General features: G+C 30.0%; 1 protein-coding gene and 1 pseudogene across 1 annotated transcript; both read right to left on the minus strand.

Moving 5' to 3' along the window:
- Window positions 1–888: 888 nt before the first annotated feature.
- On the minus strand, window positions 889–3,675 carry LOC124943823 (annotated as a pseudogene).
- Window positions 3,676–15,582: 11,907 nt separating this feature from the next.
- Window positions 15,583–17,585, minus strand: LOC124943824 (serine carboxypeptidase-like). Its single transcript, XM_047484293.1, has 8 exons — window positions 17,305–17,585; window positions 16,895–17,183; window positions 16,678–16,821; window positions 16,473–16,623; window positions 16,286–16,374; window positions 15,956–16,214; window positions 15,744–15,877; window positions 15,583–15,678 (listed from the first exon to the last, which is right to left on the minus strand). The coding sequence occupies exons 1-8, from the start codon at window positions 17,583–17,585 to the stop codon at window positions 15,583–15,585; spliced, it is 1,443 nt and encodes a 480-aa protein (XP_047340249.1).

A 17,585-nucleotide genomic window follows, 5' to 3' on the forward strand; every position in this document is an offset into this window, starting at 1 on the left:
TTTATTTCATTCATATTCTGGAATTGATATTGTTGACACATATTATTGACTTTTATATGTATAGCAACAAATAAGAATACATTAATAAGATAAAACTGTCACTTACTTTGGTAGAAAAATAACTCAAATATATTAGAAAAGTATTGAAGATTGTTTAAGTAGTCGTCGTGCTACAGTGGTCTCGTGGTCCGGCTATGCTGCTGGAGTCGGGGCTCGCGGGGGAAGCATCCTCCTGCGTTGCTTGGCGATCGCCGGTAAGTCAGGGCTCGCGGGGAAGCGTCCTCCGACGTTTCTTGGCGATCGCGGGGGAAGCGTCGCGGGCAAATACATTTTAGGAGGATTATTTTTTAGATGATCCCTCCTATGAAGATCATTTTATCAAATTCCCCGTTTTCTCTTAGGGTTATCATTTAGTTCTAGGAAATGTTCTAAAGATTCTGAATTCCGTTAAAAGCCTATTGTAAGTTGGTTTCATTATGTAATTAAATAGGATTTGCTTGAATCGTTTGTGTCCATCTTTGATTTATGCTTGAGTCTTTGAAAACTGCAACCTGTTATTTTTTATTTTGAATTAAAATATTAGCGGTCTGAAAGTCCTTTTTTTCTTTAGAATTAGAGTCTTAAACCCTATTTTGGATGATCAATTTTATCCTCATATTGTAAGTAAATCATAATTATTATTTTTTTCAAATACTTAAATAAGCAAGATTGAGCCAAACCTCCATTGACAAAAATAAACAATTAAATATAAACTTTAAAATTGATCTATATTTTATTTTATTTTATTAAATAGAGTATACATGACTCACTTTAATAGTTTGTAAATTAATGTTTGCAATAGAATAGTAACAAAGAACAATATTCATATATTTATGAATTAATCTAATCTCATTGAAGTAATACTTCTCTTGACATACGGGTACCTTGTGTCCATCTTTCTAGCATCTTCAATGCCGCTTTCGGTTGATCCATAGAAACCATATGCCCCGAGTCATGAACCTGATCGATCACACAAATTATTCAAACATTAATTAAACACATATATATATATATATATACTTTGATTTCTTGCCTTAAGGAATGTCAGATGTCTATATTCTTTAAGTTCTCCCTTCACAGCACCATCGACTTCATATGAAACTGAGAAAGTATTATTGAATTGTCTCTGACCCGGCCAATTCATCGTAGTAACCCACCTATAGATTCCTAAAATAGTTTTGTTGCAAGTTAATAATTAGTTGTTCTAATAAGAAAGAAAGAAAAAAAGTTTTGATAATTAATTACCTAGCCAATTCATGATGAGATCTCGATCTCCTGCATATATCAAAACCTTAATTCCATCTTCAAGGAGTGTAGGAATTTCCATTGCATGATTCCTCATATGATCATTAATCATCGCATCAAAAACAATATCGCTCAAGGATACAAACCGAATATTGCCAACTCCAAGGGACATTTTAACCGATGCCTTATTTAACATTTTTTCCATATACGAGAAATCATAACACATTTCACCCACACGTTCCTTCCGAGTGTCGTAATACTATAAGCACCATCGATATCGTTACACTCACAACAAAAATAAATAAAATGTAACATTCATTCCTTACATTTCTATTATAACCATAATATCCCAATAAACGTTTGAATATGGCAGTACAAGAAAAATATGCATCCCTACAACTGATTCCTCCTCCTCCTATCCTTGCATCTAAATTTTATTTTTAAAACATGATCATGAAAATTGAGACAATATATATATAAATATATTGTAAAAAAGAGAAAGATTACTGCATCTAGCTGCGTCTTCCTCGCATTTTGGTATCAATTTGGCGACACTTCTAACTCCAATTTCTGTGATCAGTCCATTATTTGAAGCATAATCTATTAATGACTTGTATTGAATAGCAGGGTGTGTCAATCCATTTCCAATAGCAATACCCTGTTGTATAAATAAATTGTTAACAAAAAGATTGATGAATGAACTGAAATTAATCAATCAATTAATTAATAAATATTACCTGAAGGTTAATGTGAGCTCCATCTCCGTTATTGTTTCCATTGCGAATCCGAGAGGCTTAGGCAGGGATATAGTGGCCGGCATATGATTGTCCTGTTATGTAGAGGTCGTTCCTCAAATATTGAGGATGTTCATTGAAAAATACCTTACATATATGATAATAACAATAATATAGATTAGTTTATTTGATTGTTTGTTTAATTAGAAGTTACTCAAGAAATTAGACCTGCAAGAAGTCATATAAGTCATTGCTAACACACTCTTGATCGGTACAAATATCAGACTCATTTGAACTATAGCTGAAACCGGTGCCTATGGGCTGGTCGATATAGATTATGTTCGACACCCGGTCCCAACCAAAGTCATTCCAGTAAAGAGTTTGGTTCATAATCTTGTAAGGACCGTTTTCATAAAACAGACCAATTGAACTGCTGGTTCTAGGTCCTCCATTCAACCATATCACAACTGGGTCATTCCTCATACCCCTTCTCGACTCAAAGAAGTAGTAAAACATCCTGAATCACCAAATCCAAATAAGGGTAAATGCATGATTGAATACATTACAAATATATATATATATATATTAATTAAGTAAAACTGGAACAACCCCCAAAAAATAGGGTCATTCAAAATATATCAATCCTGATCTTAGTGCTTTTTATTATGTGAGATTGTTTGATTAGAGAGATTGATTGATATTTGGACTTTAAATTTTTTAATTATTTTATCTAAAATATAACTATTATTTTATTTATATAATTATTTTTTTCTATTAAAATAAAAAAATATACATTTCATTTAATTATTTAAAATTCATTTTTATTCAAGATAGATAAAATAATTAAGGGTTCCTTGATCTTTAATCAACCAAAAAAAATGTTTTTTTTTTCAAAATTATAATTCAAAACTTTGTTTTTTTGAAAAAATTATAAGAAAATCCAAAAAAATATATCAGACTAGATTATTTCGATTCTAATAATTATTTTTTAGGGTTGGTTTGATAGGGTTATTTGTATATTTTTATAAATTTTTGAGTATTATTTATCTTTCAAGTTTGTTTACTTACTAATAATATTTGTTGGTGACAATATTTGTAGATCATATCTAATCCTTCCTTTTACCTACATGTTATTTTTTTTCTTTCATTTTTTCCCAGTCAATCCAAAATGTTTTCTTCATTTTATCGTATCCATCCTAATTTTTGAATCAGTCCTTAATCAAAGTAATTCTGGTGGGAATTCAACCCATGATCTTTTAGTCTCTTATATTGACTCTTAAATTACATTATAAAATGTTCAGTTAATGTTGCATTTTAGAAAAGACAAGTACCTTGCATCACGCGAGTGAGGAAGTCGATAATAGCCTGCGTAATGACCCAAATTTTGAATCGATGTCCCTGGATCACCAAGGGCTTGGAGGTGGAATTGATTTTCGACCAATGATGATGACACTACATCGGGTAATCGATGGGAAGAAGGGTCACCAGAGTTGACGGTAGAACTAGGAAACAAGTTTAAACTCTTGATAATCCTCTCCACTTCCGTAATAGTCGAATTAACCTTTGATGTTCGCAGGGAGGACGGTGATGAAAGAATTGGACATGAGAATAAAAATACAGGAAAAAGAATTAGACAAGAGAGCCCTCTTTGTGCCATATAGATTTACATGTAATATTGTTTTGTTGGACTGGAATTTATAAGAAGATTTGCATGTGTACAGTGTGATAGAGATAATAAAATACCAATGTTTTTTTTTCATATACCTCAATTCATTGTTTATTTATAATATGTTTTATGCTCAAATTCTTTTTATTTGATTTTATTTTGGAATTAGTTCTATATTCAAGAACTTAAGAATTTATTTATCTTGGTTTTTTATTATTGTGATATTTTAATTATAATTGTTTATACATATTATAAAGATATAGATAGAGTAGTGAAAATAATTTAAAACAAGAATTTATAAAAAAAAATCAAATTATTTTCTAGGCTCCTCTGGGCAACTAATGCTGTTTTATCGGTTAATTTAATTAGCTATATTTCAACACTCATTGTTTAGGAACTCAAATAAGTTCGTTCTTGTTGTGACCTCATTAAATTGTATTATTGTTGAATCATTTCTATTAGAAATTTTAATTTTGTTAATTATTATTATATTTTAATATTTATAACATATTGATTTTGTAGTTTTATTTTCTATTATTTACTAATTAATTTTTTTTATAAGTAACTCTAATTGATTTAATAAGAAATAAGTTTTTTAAAACATATTAATTTAAATAAAATATACTTTTAGGTTGTAATCTCAATTTTATATACTTTCACCCAAAACATTAATATAATCCATTTCATTGAGCAGATTGCTTAACTTTCAATACAAATATACTCAAATTTAATTTAGGCAAACAATAAGCAATATGCAGTTTATTCTTTCTGGATTTTAAAATAATTTACAAAATAAATAGACACGATTAATTATATATATAAAAATAATAGGATATGAAAATATTTATTGTTATCTCACATGATTTAGAAAATTTATAAATTCTTTGTTTTTCTCAAAATTAAATAAATAATTAAATCTAATTAGATATTGTGAATCTAAAAAAAAAAAAATACATAATAAAAATAATTTTTTTATACTAACACAATAATATGTAAATTATTTTTGTATTATAAAATAGATAAAATAAGAACAAAATATATATGAAAATTTAATTATTTTTTGTTAATAAAAAAGTATATATATCGTATAAATAAATATAATGTAAGTGGTTTTTATAAAAATATATATTAATAAATATTATTAATAATTTATTTTATCAAGTAATTAATTATATTTAATTTATTAAAAAATCAAAGTCACATGACTCACATCATTCAATGATTGAAATATATAATATATATTATGGTTAATATTAAAAAACTCAAATATTTTACAATATAATAAAAAACTATTACTGGGTTAAATTTATATATTTTTTATTAAATAAGATTGGAACTTTAAGCTATCTTTGTATTTTATTTATAATTTTATTTATTTTTGTTATTTATGCATTTAAAATATCTTGAACAATTTTAATAAAATTCAAAATAATAAAATAATACTTTTAACCAAGATAATTTTTTTTCTCTGTGACCATAAACAATTTGTAGGTCTTCTTTTTCAACTTATTTAAAAAGTTTGCGATCTTAAAACATTTTTACCCTGTCTTTAAGGATGGTATATACGATCCGAAATTGGTCTGCCCTATACACTTTTTAGAAAATGTTTAGTCGATTACATTGTTAAGTTATGGGGCTTATCTTTCTCTTGAATCTCGTAAAATTAAACTAGATCGACTCTCTAAAGAATCATCTCGTCTTAAATTGAGATGAGAAAGATAGACATGATTTTGGCTCATTTTAAAAGTCGCAACTTAGTTTGCTCCGAGAGAAATAAGAAATAATTTTTTAAAAATTCTTTTGGGCTCAACACTTAGTTAAAGGACCTTTGTCCCTATGACCCACATGCCCTTCCAAATGGAGAGTCTATACTACAAAACATTTGACAGTGAAATTTATTACACTTTTATTTTGCTTCCAAACCTGAGTTATTCATCTAAGAATATAGCCTAAATCTAAAAAGACTACGCTTATTTTATTCCTTTAAGATGTCTATGGTGTTTTTAGCTTTAGACAAGACTAACATTATAATTATGACAGACCCAAGATTCGGTAGTGGGGTGGGCTTAAAAAAATTATGGTGGGCTAAAATATAAAACGAGATTTTTTTTGATAAAACAGGTAAATAAAGGTGAGTTTTACCATTTTTTAATAATTAAATAAACAAAATAGTAAATTCTATTGAATTTTTATAAAAGAAAATAGGGATTAATGTCACATTTTCACCGTAAATTTTTTTTCTTAGGGGTGGACTTCAGCCCACCCGAGCCCCTACATAGATCCGACCCTGAATATAATGTACTTGACAAAACATTAATAACGAGAGGGCTTAAAGGAAGCACAAATGTGAACATGTCCGAAATTGAATTTTTATTAATTTTTTATTAGAATAATTATATTATGTCATTCAATTATTTTTTAGATTTTATAAATTATTTATGCATAAATAATGGCTAATGAAATCGAAATGGCCAAAGGTCTAAAATCAAACCAACCTCAAAATACTATTTAGAGATGTTTTTACCTCTAAAGTTGGCTTAGATAACATAAAGTCATAATTGGTAAGGCATATACATGAGATAGAAAGGGATGGTGATCAAATCCCATTCAAGAACATAATCACAACATCCAACAATGGCTAGGAATCAAGCTGGAGTTTCAAATTTTATCCAAATATTCTGCCTAACATTAGATTGGATTGATTATAAAGATTTCTAATGCCACAAACGGAACTCAGTAATTGATTTAGAAATTGCATGAGTAAGTTAGAAGGCCAAATTTGTCCTATGGCCTAAGCAAGAGCTTCACCGGAGCAATAAAGAAGGTGACCAGCATATTATCAATTCTCACAAACATGAATTCCTACTCTAATCAACCTAGAATCATCCTAAGAAGATAACAACGATCTCAGATTATCACAAGAATTGTTAGATAACTCTAGCTAACACTTAAGAAATAATTAACCATTTTTTCAAGAATTTTGTACATGTGCTCAAACTTCAACACAACAGTGATTTTCTTCCACAAAAGGTTTCCAAATCGATTATAAATGATTCTAAATCATCTATTTCAAACTTATGCTTGAAGGAGAGAATTTAAATTTTTCAACGGAAATTCAAATTTGATTGTGATGATTCGTTATAGTTCTGATATATTATATAGTTCCTAAATCATTCCTAGATCATCTTAGAGCAAACAGATTGAAGAACTGCGAAGAAATGAGACAGTTATGAACTCAAGAACTTCAGAACCAAATTCAATCAAGTTCTCGATTATAGGTAAAATTGATCCTTACAAGTAATGTAGAAAACTTTCTAAGACCTTCTAGCATATTCTTATTCCAAAATCTCAATCTTTGAGAGCTCCTATACAATTTGAGGATTTTTACGACGACCTACAACTCAAATTTCACTAACTTCCTCTCTAACTCCCTTCTAATTAACCTAGGATAACTATTTATATAAATCATAACCTCTAATATAATGCTTAGAATTTTTAATCTAGATCTTTCCAAAATCTTAATAATCTAAAAGCCAAAAACTTTTCTTCACGGCCCTAGCTTATCGAGCCTCTGTGACTAATTTAGTTTTATTTGAGTTGTCTATAAATAGGGTCCTTCTATCGCGTTTATATTTGTTGGTAAAAAAATGGGACAACAGATTAAGCATGTAGCCTACATACACACTTAACCATTTAAAAATAAATAAATGGGGATTATATTTTTTGGACTCAAACTCAGAATTTGCCATCTAACGGACTCAAACTCAGAATCTTAGGGTGAGAATATTCACCTCTTGTTGCCGCTAGACTAAAAGTGGGGATTATATTTTTTGGTCATAATTCACTTTAATTGAGTTTATAAAAAAAAAAAAGTAAGAATCCATAATGTCTGTTTTCCTTATTTATCTTATGTTTAATGCAAACTTTGAACTTTGCATAAATAGATTATTTTAAAATATTCAATCAAATTTATAAGCATGAAAATTTAATATACCCCAATTTATAATTTTAAAATAATATTTTGAATTTGAAAAATTCAAAATAATCCAAATGGGAGATCAAAGTTAAATTAGGATTTATTATTATGATAATTAAATCTTTATTAGAAAAATTAATCAAAAATCAAAAATAATTTGGGATTAAAATATTTTATTCATTTTACCCAAAATAAACCCAAATAGGGGTTTAAATGATTTAATTATAATTTTAGACATAAATTATGTGTAATTTATAGCCTAAAATAATTAAATAAATATCCCAAAATACCTAAAAATAAAATAAAATGAACATAATTTTTATTATGTTTTCAAAAATATTTTGTGTATAAATTTGGTGAAGAAAAATGAAAGAAGGGATGATACTTTAATATTATTATGGGCAAATTACCTAGGTAGCCCTCAAATTACTTCCATCGCTTACGTTTAGCACTCAAATTATTTTTTAAAATAAATTACCCCTTAAACTCTTTGAAATGTCACCAATGACCCTCAAACTATCAAAAAGGGTCACTAAAGGCCCTTCTATCAATTTTTCCGTTACAATATAACATCCCGAATTAAAACCCTCATTTTTAATTATCATAATGACTCTTCATTTTCAACCATCATTCTTAACTTTATATCTTCTCTACGATAACCTACTTACATAATACCGTCTTTCTTTTTTCCATAGATTTGTAGAGAGAAGAGTCTTCTAGAGAAGTATAGAAGTCCTAAGTTGTGATCGGTGCGAGAGAATGGTCTACTAGAGGGATAAAGAGAGACAGAAGATAAAGTTCATAGTATCAGAGCAATGGCTTGGATGATTAGACCTAGAAATTGTAATTTTAGTTCCAATTGAGTATACGGTAAGTATTTGTTGTTGTATACCTAGTTCTTAGTTTTCTTCCTTAAGATATATTATTTTTAAATATAGTGTTCCATGTATTAGTTATAGTTATCTCATTTGTACCTAATTATAAATCATTTTTCAATCAATCATTTATCAACCATCACATCACTAATTTCATATACTAAAATACCCTATATTTTAAATTATTATTTTTATTTTATTTATATATTAATACTTTTTAAGTATTTTTATCAAAAATAATCATCTCCTCAAAATCATCACCAATTATTATTTTTTTCTCCCTCTAAGTTTTTTCAAAACCCCAATCCGAACTAGGCCTATTATATATATATTATGTAACTTAAATACAAGATATCTAGATATCTAACTATTATTTAATTGTCTTTTACCTTACCAATTCATCTCAGTAATCCACTTATAGATTCCTTGAATAGTTTTATTATGAGTTAATAATTATTTAATATAATAAGAAAGAAATAACAAAAGTTTTGATAATTCATTAATAAACCAATTCATGAAGAGAATATATACATTCTTCATTAAAACCTTAATTCCATCTTCTTCAAGAAGGGAGGAATTTTCACTGCACGATTCATCATCCAATCATTAATCATCGTATCATAAACAATATTACTCAAGGATACAAACTGAATATTCCCAACTCTAAGGGAATTTCCAACCGTGGCCTTATTTAACATTTTTTCCATATACAAGAAATCATAACACATTTCACCCACACGTTCCTTCCCAGTGTCGACATTCATTCATTCCTTACATTTCTATTAGAACCATAATGTTCCAATAAAAGATTGAATATGGCAGTACAAGAAGAAAATGCTTCCATACAGCTCCATCCTTCTTCTCCTATCCTTCATCTACATTTTATTTTTAAAACATGATCATGAAAATTGAAACAATATATATATATATATATATATATATTGCAAAAAAAGAGAAGATTACTACATCTAGCTATGTCTTGCTCGCATTTTGGTATTAATTTGGCGACATATCTGACTTCAGTTTCCATTGTGAATTCGAGAAAACAGTCCTTACAAGATAATCAACAAATCTCTCATCTGAAGCATAATCTGTAAATGACTTGTATTGAATTGCAGGGTGTATAGATGAAACCGGTGCCTGTGGGCTGGTCAATATAGATTATGTTCGTCACCCGGTCCCAACCAAAGTCATTCCAGATAAGAGATCTGTTGATAATCTTATAAGGACCGTTTTCATAAAACAGACCAATTGAACTGCTGGCTCCAGGTCCTCGATTCAACCACATCACAACGATTGAGTTATGGAGCATACACTTATAATAAACTCTACATTGTTAATTAGAGTTTATTGGGTTTGTATTTGGTTTTGAGCTTGAGCCTGACCAAGAGTTATTTAGGTTTATTACCTGAATGTTTACCCTATAAATATGTGATTATTAAGATTTTACATGGTTAAGACATAATTCTAGAGAGATAAAGTGTGAAACAAAAACTCTGTATTCATTCTTCTTCTTCATATGAAATCTGATGGTGGCTAAAGTGGATGTAGCTCAATTTGAGTGAACCACTATAAATCTGTGTCTTCTTGTGTTCTTCTTTCTTGTATTTTTACAGATTGTTTCAAGCTGGTCGGATTTGGGAGATACAAATCCTAACAACAAATGGGTCATTCAATCTACCCCTTCTCGACTCTAAGAAGAAGTAAAACATCATGAATCGCCCAATCCAAACACGAGTAAATGATTAAACTATATTGTAAATGTTAGAAATTAAAGTAATAATAATAATAATTAAGGAATCTTTTTGTTATTCAAAAGTCTCTTAGAATGTCTAAGCCTCTTGGTCTTATCTCTAGTAATGAGACTCTTCATTTCTCTTAGTTAATATCTTAGTTATGCTTTACTTTATTTAAGGTTTGTAATCGTGTTTTTATTCTAATAAATTCAATAGACAGAATCTCATTCTAGTTTGTTTTTCATTCTCTAATTTTTCTATTCATTTTCTAATATATTTCTTCACGGTTCGATCATCGAAGTCCTGATTGTGACTTCATTACATGGTCTCAAGTCTATTTATAAAGAAGAGTCAAGGACAGATGGTGGTGGTGCTTCTTTATGTGGATGATATAATTTTGACAGGCAGTAACTATGATGAGCAGCCTATTGATCAAATTCATTGTAGAAAAATCGATGAGGATAAATTAGTCCTAACTAATTCCATGTAAGAAGAGCAAACAGTTGTCCCAGGTTTTTAAATTTTCTTAGGCTGTGTTCTACTCGGGAGTGTGATACTTTTGTAACCTCTACGCATTGAGGATCTACTTTTACAACCGGAAGTGGTGGTGTTTCAACTTAAACCGCTGGCCGATTTTTAATCACTAACTTCCTCTTCCTCTTACATTGTGTTCTAAGTGGGAGTGGGCTTCTTTTGTAACCTTTGTGGGTTGAGGTTCTTTTGCCCAGATTTTCTTAATCGATTACTCTATTCTCTGTGAGGAATCTTCGGGTGATGATGATTCAAGTATAAGTTTCCTCTTAAACTTCACCACTTCGGATTGATGATCTATGGCAATAACCGCAGCCTCCACCATTTTGGGTGGTGTTTCAACTCGAACTTTATCAGGTTGATTATCTATGGCAATAATCGCATCCTCCACGACCACTTCGGGCGTTGTTTCAACTCGAACATCTACAGGTTGATGATCTATGGCAACATTCGCATCCTCCACCACCACTTGGGGTGGTGTTTCAACTCGAACCTCTACGGGTTGAGGTTCTTCTACAGGGGGTGCCTATAGCCTCATATAAGACATGGATGGAGGAATCAAATAGGATAGATGAGTTGAACTTCTGTTGTTGTGATGATGTTGTTATATCTTCCAACACTTGTGTTTCTTTTGCTATATTTTGTGCAGATCTAGTCATGTTCTGTGTAGATATATAAATATTGTCTAATGTATTTTTAATGATGGAGGAGGTTGATACATGAGGCTCATCCTCTCCAATCTGAGTGCCTTCCACATTATCTGTCACATGATCTGTCACTTGATCTATTAGATGATCTGTAACACGATCTTCGAAATAATCTGCAAAATGATCTTCTAGATAATCTTCCACCTCATCTACCACAATCTTAGACTCATTCTGGTAGGTGATTGGAAGTGGAAGGTGTCCAACATCACTTCCATGTCTGAATCCTCCTCGTTTAATTTTTATTTGAATCATATTTCTCAGATTATTGTCATTCTAATATGACAATATCAGAAATTGTTGTTCGTAAGGAAGTTGGAGTTTAGGGACCGTAATCCTATCTATATAGAACAACTGAAATAATAAACAATATGTTAGAACATTTACATTGATATTTGAATAAACCACTGAATTAAAGTACTCACAAAAATTATTACAATGAGAAATGTATGTGATCCAAAGAAATGACGAGTTGCATTCTTCTTCCACTACTGGCATGCTTCAACTAAGTCTTTCATTGTGAATTGACATCAATTCAAGTTTAAGATATTATTGACATTAAATATAGATTTTAAGAATTTTAAACCAGCATGCACAAAAATTGGATAATAGAAGTGTACATAATTTACTGATGCTTTCGAATGTAAGTGTATACATGCACTTTTGATTCTGTGAGGTAAAGAGAAAGTTGCTAACAACATAGACTACAACATCTATCTTAAAATTATTGTCAGATTCTCTGTTGTTTAGAATCATCTTTGGAATTACAATTGTTTTAGGACCGAAACTATTTTGTTTCATTCCCCATCGTCTCCTCCAAGTCCTCAACCGTTCATCATATTCAACGAACTCTATAGCGTTTCCAATAGAGTCAATAATTTCAGTTTCTCCTCGGGATGGCCAGTACGCACTGAACATCATCTTCCTCAATTTTTACTTTCTTGTCATTCCGTAGGTTGATCATAATTACTACTATCGTTGTTGAATTCGAATGACCTAACGAGGTGTCGAGAGAGTTCGTCCAAACATTTTGAAAGTCCAAGTGTAAGAAGCCATCCGAAGCTTATGGCCTTCACGACCTCTTTTTGTTCTTTTTTCATTTGTTTTATTAGATTGAAAAAACCTTTTGACGAGGTCCTACTCAAAAAAATGTTGTGCTCGGATTTTTTTAGAGAGGGAGGAGGTGAGGGATCTGAAGAAGATGGAACATAGGGTGAGGTGGGAGCTGGAGATGAGGGTGCGGTGGGAGCTAGAGGTGAGGGAGAAGAGGGTGTAGTAGGAGATGGAGATGAGTGAGTTTTAGCATTAATGGCCATCAATGACAAATCTGTCGTCGATGGTCGACAACGGTTCATTTTATATACTCTACCAAAAATAAACACGATATTGCGAATAAAGCCAAAGAAGAAAAATGATATTAGTAATGAAAACTAACATAAAATTTCAAATAAATGGTTCTAAACATGGTCTTGTTCAACACTAATTTTTTCGAACATCGGGACCACTTATTCCTTAATATGGTAATATTCTGGACAAAATGGTCATAATAATGGCCAAAATCTAACATTTCTGAAAATGTCTAGAACATATATAAATGATTCAATGTTGTTTTTATTTCTAGACTTATATAAATGAAAATTTTTAAAACTGCAAATTCAATTGATGTCCTTTCTAGACCTATATAATTGAAAATGTCTAGAACTACGAATTGAATGCTGGTGCTATTATAGTCCTATATAACTGGAAATCCTATAGAACTGAAAATGTAACTTTGGTTAGATTTACAAATTTATATAATTATAACTAAAAATCCTATATAAGTATCATTAACATGTAATTACACACTATAATCTGGTTTACTATGACACCTTGCTAGGTGTCCTTACAATTTCATGTCATCAAATCTCCTAACCCAGATATAGAAACCGGAAATAGAAACCAAAAATATAAATAAAAACAGTTTCAAAATATTCAATCTAGTTCTTGAACATGGACATATTTAGGATAATCGTAACTACATGATGATCATGTTCAGGAACTTACATTCCCTTAGTGTTGGACTTGGATGTAGTTAAAGGAAGCTGATTTTCTTAAAAAGTAAAATGATTTTAAAGTTTTAGTTGTTCGGTAACATTGTTGTTTGCCATTGAATTGAAGGTTTACCATTTTCAAACTTGTTAAAGAAGATAATTGGAAGAAAGAAGAAATCACCGAAGTCTGAAGTTGCGGAAGAAGGAAGAAGAAAGCCGTAAGAAATCGCTGCAATCGCCCCAGAAGAAGGAAGAAGCGAAAACTCATAAATAAAAAATGAGGAAGAGAGGGAACTAAGATGGATTTTTTTTAGCCCACCGTGGCATTTTTATCCACTCTAACTGTCAGCTGGGGCTTCGTTGGGGGGAGTGGTGCACCAATATTGTTCTCCCTATCACTTTTCATATATATATATATATATATATATATATATATATATATATATATATATATATATATATATATATATATATATATATAATCAAATAAAATTAATTTCTTTCTTTTGTTCCTCGGCTAGTTTAAAATTTTAATAATTTTTTTTTATAAATTTCAATAAATAATCAAATAAATTTTTAAATTTTTTATTTTTAACAACTCAATTAAAACCATTTATGTTTAGAATAAAATGAACTTATTTAGGCCTTGTTCGGATTGAGGTTATTGTAATAACCTAGAGGGGGAAAATAAATAATGATTGGTGGTGATTTTGAGGTAGTGAGAATATTTTTGGTAAAATTACTTAAAGGGTATTAAAAATAATAAATAGTAATTTAAAATAATAGGTATTTTAGTATTTGGAGTAATGAATTGAATGATGTGATTGATGAGATTGACTGAAAAGAAGATTTAATGAGTTGAGTCAATTATTTTAGTCAATTATTTTTATGAAATTAGATGCTCTGTGCCAAGAGCAGAGTCGACACTGTATATGATCTAAACTCTTCTATTTGAAGATAACATGTATAAATAATGGAAATAATTAGTATATATATAATTAATGTTTAAAAAATTGAGTAATACTAGATATCTTCTCAATTAAATTAATATATTTCAAATATATATTATTTTTTTCAAATAAATTAATAGATAATAAGTAATGTTTCCTTCAGTTTTATTATAATTCTCCATTTTATTTTCTTCAATATTATAGTATAATTTTATTAATCTAATATAAATATAATTTGAAAATATTATAGAATAGATTTAATATCCTATCTTGTAATAATTTTAATTTTAGTTTCAAACCATTGATTTTTTTTTCTAAATTATAAGTTAAAAAATATAAATTTTTCATTTTTTTAAAAGCTAATTTTATTTGCATTAAATGTTTTTCCTGATTTTTATACACACTTGAATATGAGTACATATAAATACATTAAAATGACAACCGTGAAAATAATTATAGAAATATATAAACATCAAAATAATAATAATAAAACGTAATAATAATTATATATAAATATAAACACTCATTTTCGATCCCGAATTTATATTTTTGGTGGCTTGGATAGCCGCTACAAGGATGCAACAACTTATCCGATTTTTTCGTGGGAGCGTGTGGTCGCCGTGAAAATTGGATCTCTAACTCCACCGAGATAGTGAAAAATGACAATTCCAAACTTCTAAAAGAGAGATCCGACATGGATACAGAAAGGGGAGATCATTGAGAGAGAATGAGACAGATCATTATGAGTTTTATGTTAAAAGTTTTTATCTTCTTTGTTCCGAGCATTTTCTAAGCCAATTTGAAATTATGCTTTGTTATCCTCATATTGTACAAGTAAATCATAATATTTTATTTTTGTCAAATACTTAAACAAACAAATTAGATTAAGCCAAACCTCCATAGACAAAGATAAACAATTAAATATAAACTTTAATCAAACATTTATTTTATTTTATTAAATTGAGAACATTGTAAGAATTTGATACACCCAAAAAATTAAGATTCAAACTTATTATTATGCTTTAAGACTTAATTAAGAGATTCAATATTCATAATTGGACTGGAAGAATTAAGTAATATTTTGCCCGCCTTATTCTCATGATATAAGGGTACCACCTTGTGTCCATCTTTCCAGCATCTTTAATGCCGCTTTCGGTTGATCCATAGGAACCATATGTCCCGAGTCATGAACCTGATTAATCACACAAATTATTCAAATATGTAATTAAATATATATATATATATTTGATTTCTTGCCTTAAGGAATGTCAGAAGTCCATGTTCTTTAAGTTCTCCTTTCGTTGCATGATCGACTACATATGAAACAAAGTTTTTATTATTGAATCTTCTTTGACCGGACCAATTCATCTCAGTAACCCACCTATAGATTCCTGGAATAGTTTTATTGTGAGTTAATAATTAGTTGGTCTAACAAGAAATAAAGAAGAAAAGTTTTGATAATTCATTACCAAGCCAATTCAGCATTAGATCAAATTCTCCGGCATATATCAATACCTTAATTCCATCTTCAAGAAGCGGAGGAATTTGCACTGCATAATTTCTCATCCAATCATTCTTTAATGCATTAAAAATAGTTACGCTCAGGGATACAAACCGAATATTGCCAACTCCAAGGGATCTTCTAACCGTTGCATTATTTAACATATTTTCCATATACGAGAAATCATAACACATTTCACCCACACGTTCCTTCCGAATGTCGTAATACTGTAAGCACCACCCATATTGTTACACTTACAACAAGAATAAATAAAATGTAACATTCATTCATTCCTTACATTTCTATTATAACCATAATATCCCAATAAACCTTTGAGTATGGCATTACAAGAAAAAAATGCTTCCATACAGCTGATTCCTTCTCCTCCTATCCTTGCATCTAAATTTTATTTTTAAAACATGATCATGAAAATTGAAACAATATATATTTATGTATAAATATATTGTAAAAAAGATAAATATTACTGCATCTAGCTATGTGTTGCTCGCATTCTGGTACCATTTTGGCGACATGTCTGACTTCAGTTTCTGTGACCAGTCTCATATTTGAAGCATAATCTATTAATGACTTGTATTGAATTGCAGGATGTGTCAATCCATTTCCAATAGCAATACCCTGTATAAATAAATTATTAACAAAAAGATGAATGAATTAATTAATAAATATTACCTTAAGGTTAATGTGATCTCCATCTCCGTTATTGTTTCCATTGCGAATCCGAGTGGCTAAGGCAGGGATATAGTGTCCGGCATATGATTCTCCTGTTATGTAGAGATCGTTCCTCAAATATTGAGGATGTTGATGGAAAAATACCTTACATATATGATAATAATAATAAGATTAGTTTGTTTGATTGATTGTTTAGAAGTTAGATAAGAAATTAGACCTGCAAGAAGTCATATAAGTCATTGCTAACACACTCTTGATTGGTACAAATATCAGAGTGATCTGAACTATAGCTGAAACCGGTGCCTATGGGCTGGTCGATATAGATTATGTTCGACACCTGGTCCCATCCAAAGTCATTCCAGAAAAGAGTTTGGTTCATAATCTTGTAAGGACCGCTTTCATAAAACAGACCAATTGAACTGCTGGCTCCAGGTCCTCCATTCAACCATATCACAACTGGGTCATTTCTCATACCCCTTCTCGACTCAAAGAAGTAGTAAAACATCCTGAATCACCCAATCCAAACAAGGGTAAATGCATGATTGAATACATTACAAATATTATAAAACTGGATTTCTACCAATTTGGAGTTCAATTAATGTTGCATTTAAAAAAAAACTCATGTACCTTGCATCTATCGAGTGAGGAAGTCGATAATAGCCAGCGTAATGACCCACATTCAGAATCGAAGTCCCTGGATTACCAAGGGCTGCGAGGAGGAATCGTTCTTCGACCAACGATGATGACACTGCATCGGGTAACAAGTTTAAACTCTTAATAAGCATCTCCACTTCTGTACTCGTCGAATTAGCCTTTGATGTCCGCAGAGAAGATTGCGATGAAAGAATTGGACATGAGAAGAAAAGTAGAGGAAAAAGAATTAGACAAGAGAGCCTTCTTTGTGTCAT

This window comes from Impatiens glandulifera, chromosome 6, assembly GCF_907164915.1.
Source record: "Impatiens glandulifera chromosome 6, dImpGla2.1, whole genome shotgun sequence".
NCBI classification, from domain to species: Eukaryota; Viridiplantae; Streptophyta; class Magnoliopsida; order Ericales; family Balsaminaceae; genus Impatiens; species Impatiens glandulifera.

Excerpts from the sequence above, each read along its gene's own strand:
- LOC124943824 (XM_047484293.1), bottom strand. The coding sequence starts at position 17,585 with ATGACACAAAGAAGGCTCTCTTGTCTAATTCTTTTTCCTCTACTTTTC. Across the intron at positions 16,822-16,894 it reads ACTTATATGACTTCTTGCAG|GTATTTTTCCATCAACATCC; the intron begins GTCTAATTTCTT and ends CATATATGTAAG. Across the intron at positions 15,878-15,955 it reads TCTAATGCTGAATTGGCTTG|GAATCTATAGGTGGGTTACT; the intron begins GTAATGAATTAT and ends AAACTATTCCAG.